This window comes from Antechinus flavipes, chromosome 1 (assembly GCF_016432865.1).
Source record: "Antechinus flavipes isolate AdamAnt ecotype Samford, QLD, Australia chromosome 1, AdamAnt_v2, whole genome shotgun sequence".
In the NCBI taxonomy this organism is placed as follows: domain Eukaryota; kingdom Metazoa; phylum Chordata; class Mammalia; order Dasyuromorphia; family Dasyuridae; genus Antechinus; species Antechinus flavipes.
The window spans coordinates 74,667,030-74,683,467 of NC_067398.1; the positions used below are offsets into that span (position 1 = coordinate 74,667,030).

The 16,438-nt window shown below is 32.7% G+C and overlaps 1 protein-coding gene across 1 annotated transcript in view; it reads left to right on the forward strand.

The window, feature by feature from the left end:
• PKD1L1 (polycystin 1 like 1, transient receptor potential channel interacting) overlaps positions 1-16,438 on the forward strand; it is a 146,639-nt gene that overhangs the window by 95,355 nt on the left and 34,846 nt on the right. The window contains exons 31-36 of the mRNA XM_051970617.1: positions 3,136-3,238; positions 6,366-6,501; positions 9,642-9,726; positions 11,676-11,852; positions 13,466-13,584; positions 14,316-14,426. Of these exons, the coding sequence (XP_051826577.1) occupies positions 3,136-3,238; positions 6,366-6,501; positions 9,642-9,726; positions 11,676-11,852; positions 13,466-13,584; positions 14,316-14,426 (731 nt within the window). The remainder of the gene's footprint in view (positions 1-3,135; positions 3,239-6,365; positions 6,502-9,641; positions 9,727-11,675; positions 11,853-13,465; positions 13,585-14,315; positions 14,427-16,438) is intronic.

Consider the following 16,438-nt stretch of genomic DNA (forward strand, 5'->3'; position numbering starts at 1 on the left):
TGACCTGTGTGGTTCCTTCTAGCTCTAGGTTCTTGATCTTATAATCAGGTCAAAAGGTTCCTTCTAGCTTAAAGTCTATGCTTTTACTTAATGGATTCCTTTCATCATATCAGGAAAGTAGAAAAGTCACTTAAAAAAAATCAGGGAAAGTGGTCAGAATGGACCAAGTAAAACTATAGTGGAAGTGACACATTTGAAAGCATTATGCTAATGTCATTGGAATAATTATGAAGGATTAAAATTAAGTTCTTATCTTTGACTAAATATGTTGATTTCTGAGAGAAAACACTAATGACTTTTGATGAAAGGAAAAACATTTTAAATATGTACTCCCTCATCATACTATGAAATGGATAACTTTCTCATGACCTCTGGGTAGTTGGAGAATGTACTTAAGAATGCTAAAACAGCAGCTGTCTGGGAAATGTCCTCTTTCCATATGTTGAAGATTTTGAACCAGTTGTTGGATATCTGATTCTGGATTACATGTAGGAAAGGCTTCAGTGGGTTCCAAGGTATATGTAATGTAATATGAAGAACCATGGATGTGAAATTTTTAAAAAGTCTTGTTCATTTTTTTGTCAGTAATATAACTTACATATTATTAGAACTCAAAATTTTTAACGGTTTCAATAGGAAAAAACCCAAAATATTTATGTATATGTGTATGTATACATATGTGTGTATATATTTCCAATAAATACTTATCTTCTCATTTTGGGGGGGCAAATGAGGGATTACAGTGATATGGGACAAGAAGGGAAATCTTAATAAGGGGAAATTTTGTAGAATTAAAATAATGTACATTCATGTTGTGTATGTTTTGCTTCAAAGTAAATTATGTCTTTCCAGTAAGAATTACTGATTTTTCAAAATTAACATGACTTTTATGCAATTTTTAAAAGCAGTTTCCTGAAATTGGCCTCCCAGATGTCTCTATAGTCTCTTTAATGAATGGTGTACTCTCCATTTTCATCATCTCTCCAATGGCGTTATTGTTGTCTCTGTTATTCAGGCTCAGTAAGGTAAAAATGGAATAATCTGGGTTGTTGTATTGACCTACTCATTTTGTAGTGGATGTTGTACTGGAAAAACAATGCTTAATAAAGTCTCTTCTTTTCTTTCGCAGAGAACCACTAGGAATCTCATTGAAGACCAATATAAATCCCAAAGAGGATCTCCAATATATTCAGTAAAGGGTAAAGAGTATATAGTGTCAATATCCCATATTTATATAGAGAGATGAATATATTTATATTAAAGCCTAAAAATAATGTCAGAGAAATAATAGCATATCAATTTAAGCTGAAAAAACTGGATCTATGTTGAGAAAGAATTAAATAAAGATACCTACTTCCCATCATTACAAAAATGGGGATTGATAGGTGTATAATATTTCACATACTGTCAGACATTGTCAATATTAACTAATTTTACTCCCTGGATTTTACTCTATTTTTAAAACTTTGTTAAAAGAGATGGCATCCTAATTGAGGTGGAAGAGTTTATTCAGAAATTAATATAATATAAAAAAAACCCAAAAGGCATCAATAAAAATAAAATTTAGAACACAATTGGGTAATTTTATAGTATTTCTCCTGTCATAGGTAACATTTAACAAACAAAAGAAAAATTTCTCTGTTGTATTTTTTCATAAGAGAATATAGTTAGGCACAGTGGTGCATGTCTATAATCTTAGTTACCAAAAGAAATGGATCTCCTGAACTTGGGAATTCTGAGTTGCAGTGGGCTGTACCATTTGAGTGCCCACAATAAGTTCAGGATTTATATAGTGAATTCCTCAAAAGTAGAAAGTTATCAGATTGCTTAAGGAGGAGCAAATTAGCCCAAATAGACAATGGAGTAAGTCAAAGATTTTGTGCTGATTAGTAATTGAATTAAGCTCACGAATGGTCTCTGTACTTCCAGCCTGAATGAGATAGGGAGACACAAAAAAGATAGGAGGAAAAAAAAGAAAGAAAGTATTAGTTTCTAAGAACAAATACAGCTATCTGAATTGATATTTGTTTCTTAATCAGTAGTATTTTGATAATGAAATGAAGAAGCAAAATGGTATGTTTGAAAAAATGATGAATTTAGGATCAGATGCCCCTTATTTGAATTTTAGCTCTGCCACTTACTTTATATTTATGTCCTTGGATAATGCACTCAATCTCTTTGGAACTGAATGTCCCAAGTAAAAATAAGGGTATTAGACTAATTGGCTTACAATCCTATTCAACTTCAAATTTCACAGCCAAAATATAGAAAACCAATGTATGTATATGTATGTATACATATACATATATACAAAATTTTATATATATATATATACATATATATATATGTAAGGAGAGAGAGAGAGAGAGAGAGAGAGAAACGCTCTGAGAAATATAGAAATTTCAAGCACCCACATAAAATTTTAAAAGCCTTCTTTATTTTAGAGGATTTAAACTTTTTCATCAAAGTAATCTTTGTTCAGGGCACAATCTTTGTTACAAGTAAGTCTATATTCTGGTATCGATGTTACAAAATCTTGCCTATAGGTACTTTGTGGTTCTTAAAGAAGAGTCATTCTGCTTAGAGGAAGGATGTACAGGATGAAAATTCTCTCTTTATTGTCCCTTAATTATGTCCTTCATTTCAACATTCTGCTTTTAATTTGTTTTCATCAGGTCATGATTTCCATCAATGGACACAAAATTTTCAAAATAAATATGAGGTAAATAGTTTAGTAGGTAATTCCATAACTTTTATTTTTGATTTGTCTCTAGTTGATTTCCCAAACTATAGAATTTCAAAAATCTGTCTTTCAAAAAATATTTCTTTATGAGTATTCAGTTATATCACTGTGTTTATCTTAAACTGCAATATTGTGTAGTTTCTTAATTTCCCATATAAATATCATTTTTATTCCAACTTTTATATACTATCACTGCTCCATAATTTCTAACAAGTCTGAATCATTGCTTCTTTCTCATAATTTTGTTCTTTCAGAATTCACCCAAAGGATTAGTGTACAAAGCTTGCCCCATTTCAGTCTTGTGAATTTTCTGATCAGTCTTGCTGTTTGCATTTCCATTGATGCTAAAATATTAATCAACATTGTTCTTTTTTCTCTCTTGTTCTCTGTAGCAAAACACATTGGAGGAATTTATTTTGGAGGCTTCCCCTGGAAATGAGAATGAGAAGAAAGAAGGAAGTGGCACTTCCTCTCCCAGATATTCCAGGCATTTGGGTGATTACAGCATTGACGTATTCCAAAAGATAGACATATTCCAAAAGAATCCCACATTCATTCTAACTACTCCTCAGGTCAAATCCATAATGCAGGATGATTGAAAATATTTACCCATCTTCCATGTTGCATGTCCAGAATAGTTCCAAAGAAATACTGGGAAATATTCTTAAACATAATCTTTTTTTTTTTTTTTTTTTAAGAAAAAGCTGTTACAGGCCTGTTGAAAAATAGGACAAATGAACACATTTAGACAAATTAAGGTTTAAATTCAAGTAATACTTCCATTAGACATAGATGTTTACTTCCAACTAGATATAAACATATACAGATTATGCCTAATAAGACATGGGCACATTTGGAATATGCTCTAACCAGATGTGGATGTAAAGTACATCTACCCAACCAATAGAAATACATAAGTATTCTATGAATTATAAGTTTTTAAGAACTGGAAATTTGCAAACAGAAACAGATGAGAGTAGGGAATAAGAATCAGTCTCAGAGACAGGAAGGATTGGATTCAAATCTCATCTCTAATTAATGGGGATTGTATGATGCTGAGCAACTTTACTTCTTAACCACAGGTATTCATTGAAATTAGAAATTGAAGAACATCTGCCATGGTAGAAAAAAAAATTTCCTCTTCAGGTGTTCCATACATGAATGAAACCACAGGTCCAAACCCTCCTCCTAAAAAAGGGGAAATATTTTTGCTAAAAATGTTTACATTTAGTGACTGAAAACAATTTTTAATCAGCAACAAAAGAACTGTTTAGGTTTCTTTGGAGTTGCTTGTTTGTTAAAATAAAAGGGTTGACATTTTAAATAACGGTTTATTATATATAACAAGAGTCCTTAGAAAGCCTGTAAAATTGAATAGTTATATGTTGCAAGGATTTCCCTCCCTCTTTTTCCCATTATTTTAAGGAAAACTTGATTATTACTTATAACAGCACAGCATTTGGAGTTGTAAGGGTTCTCAGTAGAGGTGTGTTTATAAATATTTAACACCCAGATCTCCAAGAAACAAAACTATAAATACAACACACTTTTAAGTGTAATCTGCAATTATGAACATTTTATTAATCACTTTTTAAAGTATAATCAGAAAAAAAAACAATAAATCAAGTCCTGATTTTTAGCTTTTAAAAATTTCTGAGGCGTCATTTCTCCCAACAACCAAAAAAATTAGCAAGATAATTGGAGTTGGTGCTGACACATCCCTGTATCAGTGACAATCTACAGTAGTCCAATCTATACCCAAAAGAAATCCTCTCTATAAAATGCCTGACAAATGGTTATTCAGCCTCTGCTTGAATGAGGTTCACCCAACCATCTCTGGAGGCAACCCATTCCATTCTCACACATATATAATTTTAGGGAATTTTTTTCTGACATCAAACCTAAAGTTGCTTCTTAGAAATTTTTATCTATTATTCCTGATTCTACTCTGTGGGGCCGAATAGAATATATCTAGTCATCTTTTTCTAATATCTATAGACATAGATATTCAATTATCCATAGATAACTATCATATCTTCAATTCCTCAACTTATTCTCATATAACAGATTCAAAACCTTCTACCATCCTGGCTGCCTTCCTCTGAATCTTCTCCAGCTTATCAATATCCTTTTAAAATAGTGGTGCTAAAACAATACTCTGAAAATAGCCAGACTAGAGTATAGAAGAACTATCACTGCATTCTCCTGGAAGTGTTGCCACTCTTAATGCAGCCCAAAATCACATTAATTTTTTGTTTGTTTTGAAACATACAACACACTAACATCTTTCTAGACAAACCACTCTTTAATTCTACCTTCCCTAATAACTGGTAAAAATGATTTTTTGGAACCTAAATGTAAAATTTTGTATTTTATTATATTGAATTTTCCCTTTTATTCAATGTATTGAATTGTATTGTATTGGTATTGTATTGAATTTTCCCTTCTTAGTTTCATTCTAATGCAGGATCTTTTTTTAGATCCTGACTTTTTTCAGTGTATTAGTAATTTCTTCAAGCTTGATGTCATCTGCAAATGTGACCAGCATGATATCAATGCTTTTACCTAAGTTGTTGATAAAAATATTCAACCCTTTAATTATCTTTTCTGGAATTTCCTCAAGAATTTACATCAAGCTCACTGGTCTATAGTTTATAGTTCCCATCATCTTTCCTCTTTTACAATCAAAATTTTTTCTATTTTGTAGTTTTTATACTGTGTTTCCCCCCACATACTCTCAAATATTACTCACAAATGTCAACTAGTTCTTTCAGTGTTCAAGAATGTAGTTAATCTGTATATAATGTAATGTCTGAATAATATAATGTGGTAATTTCTGAATGATATATTATGGATTTAGTTACTAATAAATTTTAAGCTTTAATAGCTTTAAACTACATTAAGACTTTTGGGATACTCTCTATACACATATGTAGTCTTTTCTTTAAAAGACTGCCAATCAAAGCAAGGAAAGAATAACCTAAGATCAGATACAGATGTGTCAAAACTATGTTTGCTTATCTGAAACTCTTCATGATTGAAGGGTTACTGTTTGGCAATGATCTCAAATTAATCAAGAGGTAAAATATCTAGATAGACCCTAAGACTTCTGAGGTTTCTCTTAGTTCAAAATCTATGGTCCTGCAATCATAAATGAAAACAGTTTCAATATAAGTTTAAAATCATTATGGAAAGTACCATTTTTAAAGAGTTATTGACCTAGTAGGAAAACAATCAATGATAAAATATGATAATTAATCACAATCATAATAGTGGCCATTAATATGGCACTTTAAAGTTTGAAAAGTGATATATATATCTCAAACTAATCTCATTTGGTCTTCTGTAAGGTAGGCACTATTATAATCCCCATTTTCAATTAAGAAAACTGAGACTAAAAGACATTAAATGACTTGCCCAGGATCACATAGCTAATAAATTTGCAAGACAATATTTAAGCTCAGGTCTTAGTACAGGTCTAACAATCTATCCACAGTGCCATTTAGCTGCCTCCCAATATCCAAATTAAAATGTCTTCTATCTAAAATATTTTCAAAATGGTCTGTTAGAAAATGTATTTTGTATTTTGTTTACAAAATGAATTTTGTTGTCTTCTCCTTAGAACCCTACAATAGGTTAGAAGAACCCGCTCTGCAAAAACGGATGGTTCTTCCTCTTTGGTTGTCCCACATAGCTTGGATCACTTGTGGGCTAGTTTCTGTGGCTTGTGGGTTGGTGACAGGACTGCTAGGATACAGGTAAGACTCAAAGTACTCTCAAGGTAACACAATACAGCTCTGCAGGTCTGATTTAGCACACATTCTCTGGATCTATCAAGTATAACCTAACTAACCCTTAGAGCAGCTTTAGAACTTATATGGCTTCCTGGAGAAAGAGCATTATGTAAAACTGTAAAATACAAATACATAAACAATTGTATTGTTTACTTTAGTTTTTCCATATTACATGCAATCAAACATCTAGTACGTATTCTGCTGAATGCAAGAAATGGATGAATGAAGAATTACATAGTTCTTTCCATCAATGTTCTTTTAATCTTATAGTAGGATTAGGCATGTTTGCAAAATAACTATAATATAAGTTCAAAAAAGTACATAGGTGATGACAAGAAGTGTGACATGAGAGTTGTAACTGGGATGTGATCAGAGAAAATGTCATGGAGGAAGGTTAGAGGACAATAATTTCAATAGATTGAGATGGGGCGGAGTCAAAGAAAGGACATGATAAGAAGATACCAGTGTACAAGATACTACAATTCTGCTAAAGTAGCAATAATGCCAGTAGTAGTAATAGTCGTCGTCGTTGTCGTCATAATTGTAGGATTCATTTTCCTGTTGTTGTCTTTGTAGTTATTGTCGTTGTAATAATAATTAACATTGATGTAGTAATTTAAAATTTACAAACTGCTTTACAATATTATTTTATTCTCACAACAACCCTGGGAGATAGGTACTATTATTCATCCCATTTGTTAGAAAAGGAAACTGAAGGAGAGGTTTAATGACTTGTGCCTCTAGAGTCATACAGCTGGTGAGCTAGTAAAGTAAAATTTGAACTCTAATCTTCCTGACTCGGGGTCCAGTATTCTAGTCTCTTTGTCACCAGTTAACTAGATAAGATATGGTAAGTAAATAAATCAATAAACAATTCATTAAGTGATTAATATGTGGCAAGCATTGCGGCTGCTCAGCAGAGCTATAAGAACAAAAATTTAGCAGAATTTTTAGGAAACTATCCCTCTGTCCCTCTGAAACTATCGGTATTCTGCTGGGGGAGACAGAATGGGTACATATAAGTGTATATCCAAGATTAAAATGATAGAATTTTTTTCAGGGAGGAGTCAGGAAAGATCTGTATGGCAAGTGGCCTTTGAATTGAGCTTTGAAGGAAACCAGGCATTCTAAGAAAGGGACATGGGGTGGGAGGACATTCCAGGCATGGAAGAATGGACTTTGTAAAGTCATAAAGACAAGAGATGCAATGTTATGTGTGGGAATCTTCAAGACCAGTTTGGCTAGTTTTACCATTTGAGGAATAATGTTAATAAGTCCCAAAAGGTAATGTATAGTCACAGAATATTGTGAAATGAGACTGGAAAGAAGGGATGCAGCCAGATTGATACTGACTTTGAATATAAAGAGCTTATGGTGAACCAGTGCCATTTCCAACACTATAAATCACCCTTCTTTAAAATAACAAAAAACAATTGTTATATACCATATAACACCATAGGAAGTTTTAGGAGGGGGTGTTCAAATTGCCAAGTTGAATAGTTTACAAGTCATGGCGGCAAAAGGCTATGTGAATGTCTGCAAAATGCAACCCTCTGAGGAGAGCTTTTGAGACAGGAGACTGGTGCAAACATCATTATGCTTTTTAGTAGAAAGACGTGCAGGAATATCTCAAGTTTCACAGAATCAGAGACTGGCCCTTTTCCCAGAACACAAAGCTGATTTATTTACTGCCAGTTCTGAGTAAAAAGAACACTGTCTGGTAATTAAACAAAACCACAATAGATTTCTATCATGTCCTTTCTCTTTCTTCCTTGAGACTGAACCTGATAATTTTATCTTTCTGATTGCAAAAGGTTAACTAGGACTTTTAAGCAATAACAATCTATTGGACTGGTATTAGATTAGATCAATGCACTTTCTCGTCCTCCCAAATTTAGTGCTTAAAAAAAAAGTAATACAAATTACCCATCATTTAAGTAATTTTTTTTTTTTTGATCTGGATTTTTGGGTACTTTTCCAAAAGTAGACAATAGTCTATAAAAATTTTCTCTGGCTGAATATCTAAAATGATGAACCTAGAAATTAGGAAAGATATTCAATGATAGACAAAATAGAAATTCTAAATCAACTGAGTTGAGCCTGAGTGCTATACTAAGAAGAGCACTCTCTCTGAAGTTAAGAACCTGGGTTCAAATCCCCATTTTTGACATCCATGAACTCTGTCACTTTAGGCAAGTAGCTTCTTTGGTCTCACAAAATGAGGGAGTTGGACTAGATAATTTCTGAATTCCCTTCTCCAGCATTTCTAACTCTCCGACACAATAAGCTATATTTTGGGGGCATGTTAAGAAATAACTTGCGCAAAAAGGCAATGTAGACAATGCATCACTATTTTACTTCATTTTTCAGGTAGAAAAACATCTCACTTTTTTTGGAGAGAGAAAGGATATGTTTGACTAGAATATTATAAACATCCCTTAACAGCTCATTAATTATTATACCAAAATCCACCTAAAGAGAGCAGTATTGTTTAGGGAAAAGTGGACTATCTTTGGCACTTGATTGGTCTCCAATATTAGTTGGGTGACAGAAGGTTAGTCATTTAACACATCTGTCTCAGTTTTTCTATAAAACAAAGAGTCTAAACTAGTTACTAGTTTACTACTAGTTACAAACTAATTACTGATCCTTTCCAGTTCTATAATTCTTCCCAACATTAATATTATTTTAGAATTTGATTCTAGTCTGCTAAACAGATACTAATAAGTACCTATGTGTGCAAGTACTTTACTAGACAGAATTAAAAAAATAAAGGCAGTGACCCATTCCCTCAAAGGTTTTATGATGAAATATATTATATTCAGAGTTTGCTCTCATCCATGTCCCTAGGGAGATTTGTCCTGAGAATTAATCTTCAGACGAATAGCAGAAAAATTAGGAATAAAATTATAAAAAAAATATTCTGGCTCATTTGAAATCAAGGGGATAACTTTTAACAGAGCAAAGAGACACGAGAAGTAAGGGAAGCTCCTCACTGGGACCCTGAATCTATTGTTTATTTTTTACCAAGGAAACTAGTTAAATAATGGAAATAGAAGTGTGAAAATCACAAAATACAGTTCCATTCTTTTGCCCTTATACAGGTTTGCTCCTTCAAAGTGTGTCCAGTGGATTCATTCAGTATTCTTTTCCATTGTGGGCTGTATTTTTGTTGCCCAGCCACTTGTGGTAAGAAGAATTTTAATTGCTATCAGTTTATTGTAAAAAATAATAATAATAATAATAATAAGGGATTGGATAATTAGTAAACCAAAAGTCAGTCAATCAGTCAACAAGTATTTATTAAGGACCTACTATGTACCAGGCACTGTGCTAAGTAAAGGAATGACCAGGAAATAGACATTTACCTTGTAAAAATTAAAATTACTTCTCCCTTCCCCCAGATCACTACAATTTTCTTTACTTCATTAAACAAATTAACAAATATTCTGTAATGGTTTCCTTTCATTAATAGAACAATTAGACTCAGCATTATCCTTACCATGATTCTCCATCATGGCTCACATAATAAATCAATAGATACTTGCAAACAACTTTGGAGGGGGGGGGGCAAGAGTAATTAGAGGAATTAAAATTCAAAGCACTTTCACCAGCTCTTAAAACTTCACTGATTACCTACAGTATGCCACAATCTAATGATGATCTTTGGTATCATTTTTTTCATTCTAGACTTTGGTTTCCTTATCTGTGAAATGAAAAGACTATTCTAGATGATTCTTAAGATCCCTTCTTTCTCCAAATCTATGATCTCATGATCTTTTATTTAAGACAGGAGACTGACATGTTTTATAAGATAACAAATATGCTTTGTTGTTGGGGTTTTCTTGGCATTGATACTAGAGTGATTTACCATTTCCTTCTCCAGCTCATTTTTATAGATGAGGAAGTGAGGCAAATAGAGTTAAACGACTTGCCCAGTCATCACGTAGCTAGTAAGTATCTGAAGCCAGATTTGATTTTAGGAAGATGAATCTTCCTTCCTATGGGCCTAGCACTCTAACCACTATGTCACTTACCTGCCCAACAAATAAACAGATAAAATCATTACATACACATCACAGGGATAAGGTTGATTGGGATTACTACTAAATATATAAAGCATTTTAGAAATTATAGGTCTTGGGCTTCATAGTGGAAGAGAGTCAGAATTTGTATTGCCATGTTTTAAAAAAAAAGTTTTTTTGAAAGAAGTTTGAAAAAATTGTTTAATTATTGAGATTATCTATAAATTTCATTTCCCCCCTATATATCATTCTCATGGTAGCAAAGATAATCCAAGATTGGAGCGATATTCATAAATGCTATTACTATTACTACAAGCAAAACAACAACCACAAAGACTGAAGAGAAAGAGCTATAACTTTTTGCATAAGTTGCATTCCCTGATGTTTTTACCCAGTGGAATAAATGAATAAATTAGATTATCCTCTTTATAAAAACAAAAAATAGACTACTTGAGGAGAAAGGAAAGAATTTTGTGGGAACTTTGTACTAGGAAACAGCATGATTCCTATGGTCCATAATCCCAAAGTGTTTTCCCTTTATGTGATTTTTTTTTTAAATTTACTGTACAACTCTTCTCCAGAAAGGGAAATCTATATAACCTTCCACATGTCCAGTTTGTGTTTATGTAGACTTTAACTGAACTCCCCTGAGAGCTGGGCATCATTAGTACCAACATAAATTTGTATGTTTAAGATCAAGGGAAGCTCTGAATCTAATCAATGATTTTAAAATTCATTCCACTTCTCATTTAAAGCCCGGCATATGAAATTGTCTATTTTTTTTTTTTTTGGTTAAAAAAAAAAAAAAAAAACTTTTCTGGGACTTCCACAGGCCTCTTACTCCTAAATTGAGAATAATGACCACAATTCCTGCACATTTTAAGGAACAGGAGTTTTGGAGATCTTAAGATGCTTAGAGTGATAATATATTGAGATATTTCACCTATTGTGTCAATTCTTGTGCTTGTCATTATTATTTATATGAAAAGAGCTTAGTTAAACCTAAAACTTGAGTGCTGTTTTTGGTCTGGGAACAGAAAAGAGTTTTTATGTTGAGAAAGGTAACAAACCAAATGGACTTGGCTATAAGTTACATTGTGATTTTCTTTCCAGATATTCTTTGTGGCTTTGACCCTAGCTTGGAGAAAAAAAGACCACAAAGGTTTCTTTATTGAGGCATTATATGATGCAACCAAGAACCTTGAATATGAATTGCATCATTTTTCCAAGAATTGTACCCTGTACCCTTCATATTGTTGCATTCCCAACACTGCAGCTGACTTTGAAAAAGTAAGTGATTTAACTCTTTAGGTGCTTTATAAATCTTAAAGAATTATATCAAGAGAGATTGTTATTACTACTATTATTATTATTGAGTTATTTTTAGGTTTTATTGAAAAATGTGACTATTTTTGTTTCTCATCCAAAAGTATTCTTTGAGATAGACTTTGATTTTTGCTTTGAAAGATAATGAATTGCTTACTGATGTCTTCTACTTCTTCCAACACAAATATATAAAAGATAAATTATGCATAAATGCAGAAAACTCATCCATATGTATTTCTTCCAAAGAATACAGAGAATGAATTCAAGTAGGTGTACATATTATAATATGATGAGCTCAATGACTGACTAATCCTCTTCCTGGCACTGTGTGAATTACATATTTTTTGAGACTAGTACTATTCTAATTTACACATAGGAAAATCATTCATTCTGTCAATAGACATTTATTAGATTTATACACACAATCCTTTTGTAAAGTCCCATTATCAAAGTGAAAGTGTTAAATCTTCCCAAGCTAGACAGATATTGAGTATAATGGGCCCAGTTAGTTGTTCATTTTTTGCAGACCTGCTTATCTAAGTTTGACAATACTGATCAACTAAAAATTTTGATCAGCTGATTTTTGGTAGTGTGAGGGGAAGGAAGGAGATGGGAAAGAAATAAAGATTTTCATAGCACCTACTATAAGCCAGGCATTATGTTAAACACTTTACAAATATTTCATTTACTGTTTACAACAACCCTGTAAGGTAGATGCTATTAGTATTTCCATTTCACAAGTGGGGAAACTAAGGCAAACAAAAAGCACATGATTTGCTCAGGGTCACACAAGTAATAGGTGTCCGATGCCATATTTGGACTCAAGTCTTCTTGACTCCATCCACTGTGCTTCCTACTGCACCACTGAGCTACTGGAAGGAGAGGGGAAAAGGTACCAAAGTAACTAATGAAGTCATTATCAACTAAGTCATGGATAACTTGTAAACTTTCACTGAGAACTTCATCTCAATGAAATAATGGATTTCTAAAAGAAATGTTCCTGGCATTTTAGTGATTAATATAGTCAATACAAAGGAAAATGTGGAATCTGCCCTCAATAAACTTACAGTGAGATTGAATATTGCATATTATGTTCATTAAGTTGTTATCATATTTTTCTGCCAACTTCATCACAGTTACAGAAGTTATTCTTTGCTTATTTTCCCCCAAATATTACTTAATCATTGCTTTCAGATGTCACAACTTATTTGCCATTTGGACATTGTTGTCTTTAATGTGTTTAAAATCTTTTTAATACAAATTTTTTTCTGATGTTCTGAAATTCAAGGAAGTTTTCCCAATAAGGAATTCCTTCTGCACCCCAAATATAGAAAATGAAATCTTCAGGGTTTTTTTCTCCCTAGCATGCCAGCTACATATAATTTTGATTCTTCCAAGTTAGTAGTATTCCATGATATATGGCCAGATAGAATCACTGGGAGAATATTGTTGTTAAATTATAAGGTAAAATGTACAACATTGCAGTGACTTAATTTCTTCGTTGGATAGAATGCTGGATAATGCTTTCATTTTCCCCTTCCAGCATGACTAATGAATGGTATGTTTCTCTTTGACAGATATTAGTGGCCCGTCAAAGAGCACGTTATTTACAGTGGGTTCACCCACCAACTTCAGCCCAATTGAAAGAAGCCAGAGGAAGAATTAGAAAAGAAGTTCTCTTACAAACAGCAATAAGGTGAGAGAAATGGGCCTTTCAGTTTTCTTTACTCAAAAATTCTAGGACAAGTTCATTTTTGACTTTAAAGTGCAAGAATAGAATTTTTTTCCCCCACTTCCACACTTTCCCCCTTCCTTCCTGGATTTGCTAGAAGCCAACATTAATTTCCCTGAAGCCATTTCCTTTCATCTCAACAACCATACTTTCAAGTCAGTCTTTCCAATATGGCTTGTGAATAAATAATGATCAATTGTTGCCCCCAAAATGAAACATTTGAAGTGTAGTAGTTACTATACTTATATATATATATATATATATAACTATAACTATATATAACATAGTTACCAGCTTTAATCATTAAAAACAAAAAACAAACAAACAAAAAAAAAAAAAACCCTACTCCATTACTTAATCTGGAGAAGAAGTTGTGATATAATATACAAAGACTGCTGGACTGGGAATCAGGAGGTCTGGGTTCAAATCCTAGGTACTTAGCAGTTGTGTGACCATGGGTGTGATCATTTCACTTTACTGATTTCCTCCTTTATAAAATGATGAGTGAGAGGAAGATTATGCTTTTGGTATTACTTAAAGGCTTGTAGGGAGGATAGTGTATTGTAAGCCTTAAAAATACTATAGAAAGGAGAGTTGGTATTACTTGTCTAATGTTACATGAATATTATTGCTGTTGTAGTTGTTATTATTATTTAGCAAAATAATGGCTATTGTGGTTTTTTTTCCCTTCACAGAAACTTTTTCACGTATATATTAATGTTGTTTTTACTTTTATTTATCATATTTGGAAAAATTTCCCATCATGAATATGTTCTTAATCAAGCCATCCGTAATGAATTTATAAGGTAAGTTTTAAACTTGAACTTGTTTAAATATATATATGTGTATATATATGTATATATATATATACACATATATATATTTATATTTACATAAAACTGTATTTCTTTTATTTTTTTCTGAAGCACTTGAGGGTAAGTGACTTGCCTGGTAATGCTAGGAAGTATTAAGTGACTGAGGCCAGATTTGAACTCAGATCATCCTGACTTCAAGACCAGTGCTCTATCCACTATGCTATCTAACTGCCCCAGATGAACTATATTTTAATAAAAATGTTTTCTTTTGTCAACTCAGGTTTATTTTGTATACTTAAAAACATGATTCTGAAAACTCTTTACGAGTCTTCAATCTCACATCTTTAACTACCTTTCACACATCTTGAACTGGAAATCTTGAGATATTTCAAATTTAATATGCCCCCAAAGTAACTAGTTATCTTTCCCCCTAAATCTCTTTCCTCTCTCACTTTCCTTGTTATTGTTGAGGGCAATACCATCCTCCCAGTCCCTCAAGCTCATTCTCTAGGAGTTACACTAGATTCCTTACTCTTTCTTATTAACACTCCTTCCTCCCAATATTCAGTCTATTGCCAAGACCTGTTGATTTCACTTTGCAGTAATTCTGGAATACATCCCCTTCTTCCCTTTGACCCTGACACTACTCTAAAGTAGGCCCTTAACATGTCATGCCTGAATTATTGGTATCTGCCTACCTCAAGTCTTTGCCTATTCCAATCCATTCTCCATTCAGCCACTAAAAATATTTTCCTAAGGGACAGATAGGATGTCACCCCCTACTCCTTAGTAAATAGGAGTGTCTTCCAGGATCAAATTAAAAAAAAAACAAAAACACTCTATTTGGCATTTAAAACCCTTAGTCTTACACTTTACTCTCTAATACATATTCTTCATTTCATGCTTCCTGCCTCCTGCCTTTTCTCAGTGCCATTTCCTCTGGTTAGGGTTTTCTTGGCAAAGATCCTAGAGTAGTTTGTCATTTCCTTTTCTAGCTCATTTTAAGGACGAAGAACTGAGGCAAATAGACTTTTGACTTGTCTGTTTACATATCTTGTAAATGTGTTAGGCCAGATGTGAACTCAGGAGTCTTCCTGACTTCAGGTCCGCATTCTATCTTTTTTTCTTGACTGGCTGAAAGATCTTTAAGGTCCTTACATGAAAGGGCAGGATTACTGAATTATCAGAATAGTGCCTTGGGGATAAATAATTCATAATCATTTCATATATACTCTGGGCCCCCATATTTTTTGTAATTGAAGTTTTATAATTTATGTATGGGTTTTTTTTTTTTTTTTTGCTTTTTTTGCTTTATTTTATTTATTTCATTTTTTTCTTAAATGAGCTTATCACTAAACTTCAAGTGTGGAACCTTAAAACCATCTGTACCTTTGACCTTTTCTACTGTTACTTTTTATAATCTATGTTGTACCAAATTCCCTTAAGAAAAGTTCCACTGGGTCAGATTCAAAAAGAAAGCCAGACTTCTGGAGTTTTCCATTCATTTTCTTCTCCAGTAGTTACCTAGCTCTCTACTATAGCATCCTGATCTAGAAAAAAAGGGACTCAAACATGCCCATTTGTTTTTCTAATAATGCCTGTATGATTTCTTTAGATAATCATTGCTCCAAAGTATCTTATTATTTAGATAGTCATAATCTCAAAATTATGATAAAATAATATTCTTTCTTCTCACAAAGAGAGATAAATAATTCCATTGAAGGAATTAGGTTCAAATACAAGCTCCATTACTTAACTAGGTATATATCTTTAAGTAAATCATTTTAATTCCTTTTGAGAGGAAGGGTTGGAAGAAGACTCAGTTTCCTCATCTGTAAAATGAAGTGTGACTTCTCAGGTAGCTTTCATCTCAAATACCTTGGATTTGACTAATCATTTCTGTTTCCAGCTTTCTATTTCCACATCATCTTAGTCATAATCTTTCCTTCATCTCGGGGTATAAATTATCCATTATATTTAGTACCTTTTAAAAGAAAATGATT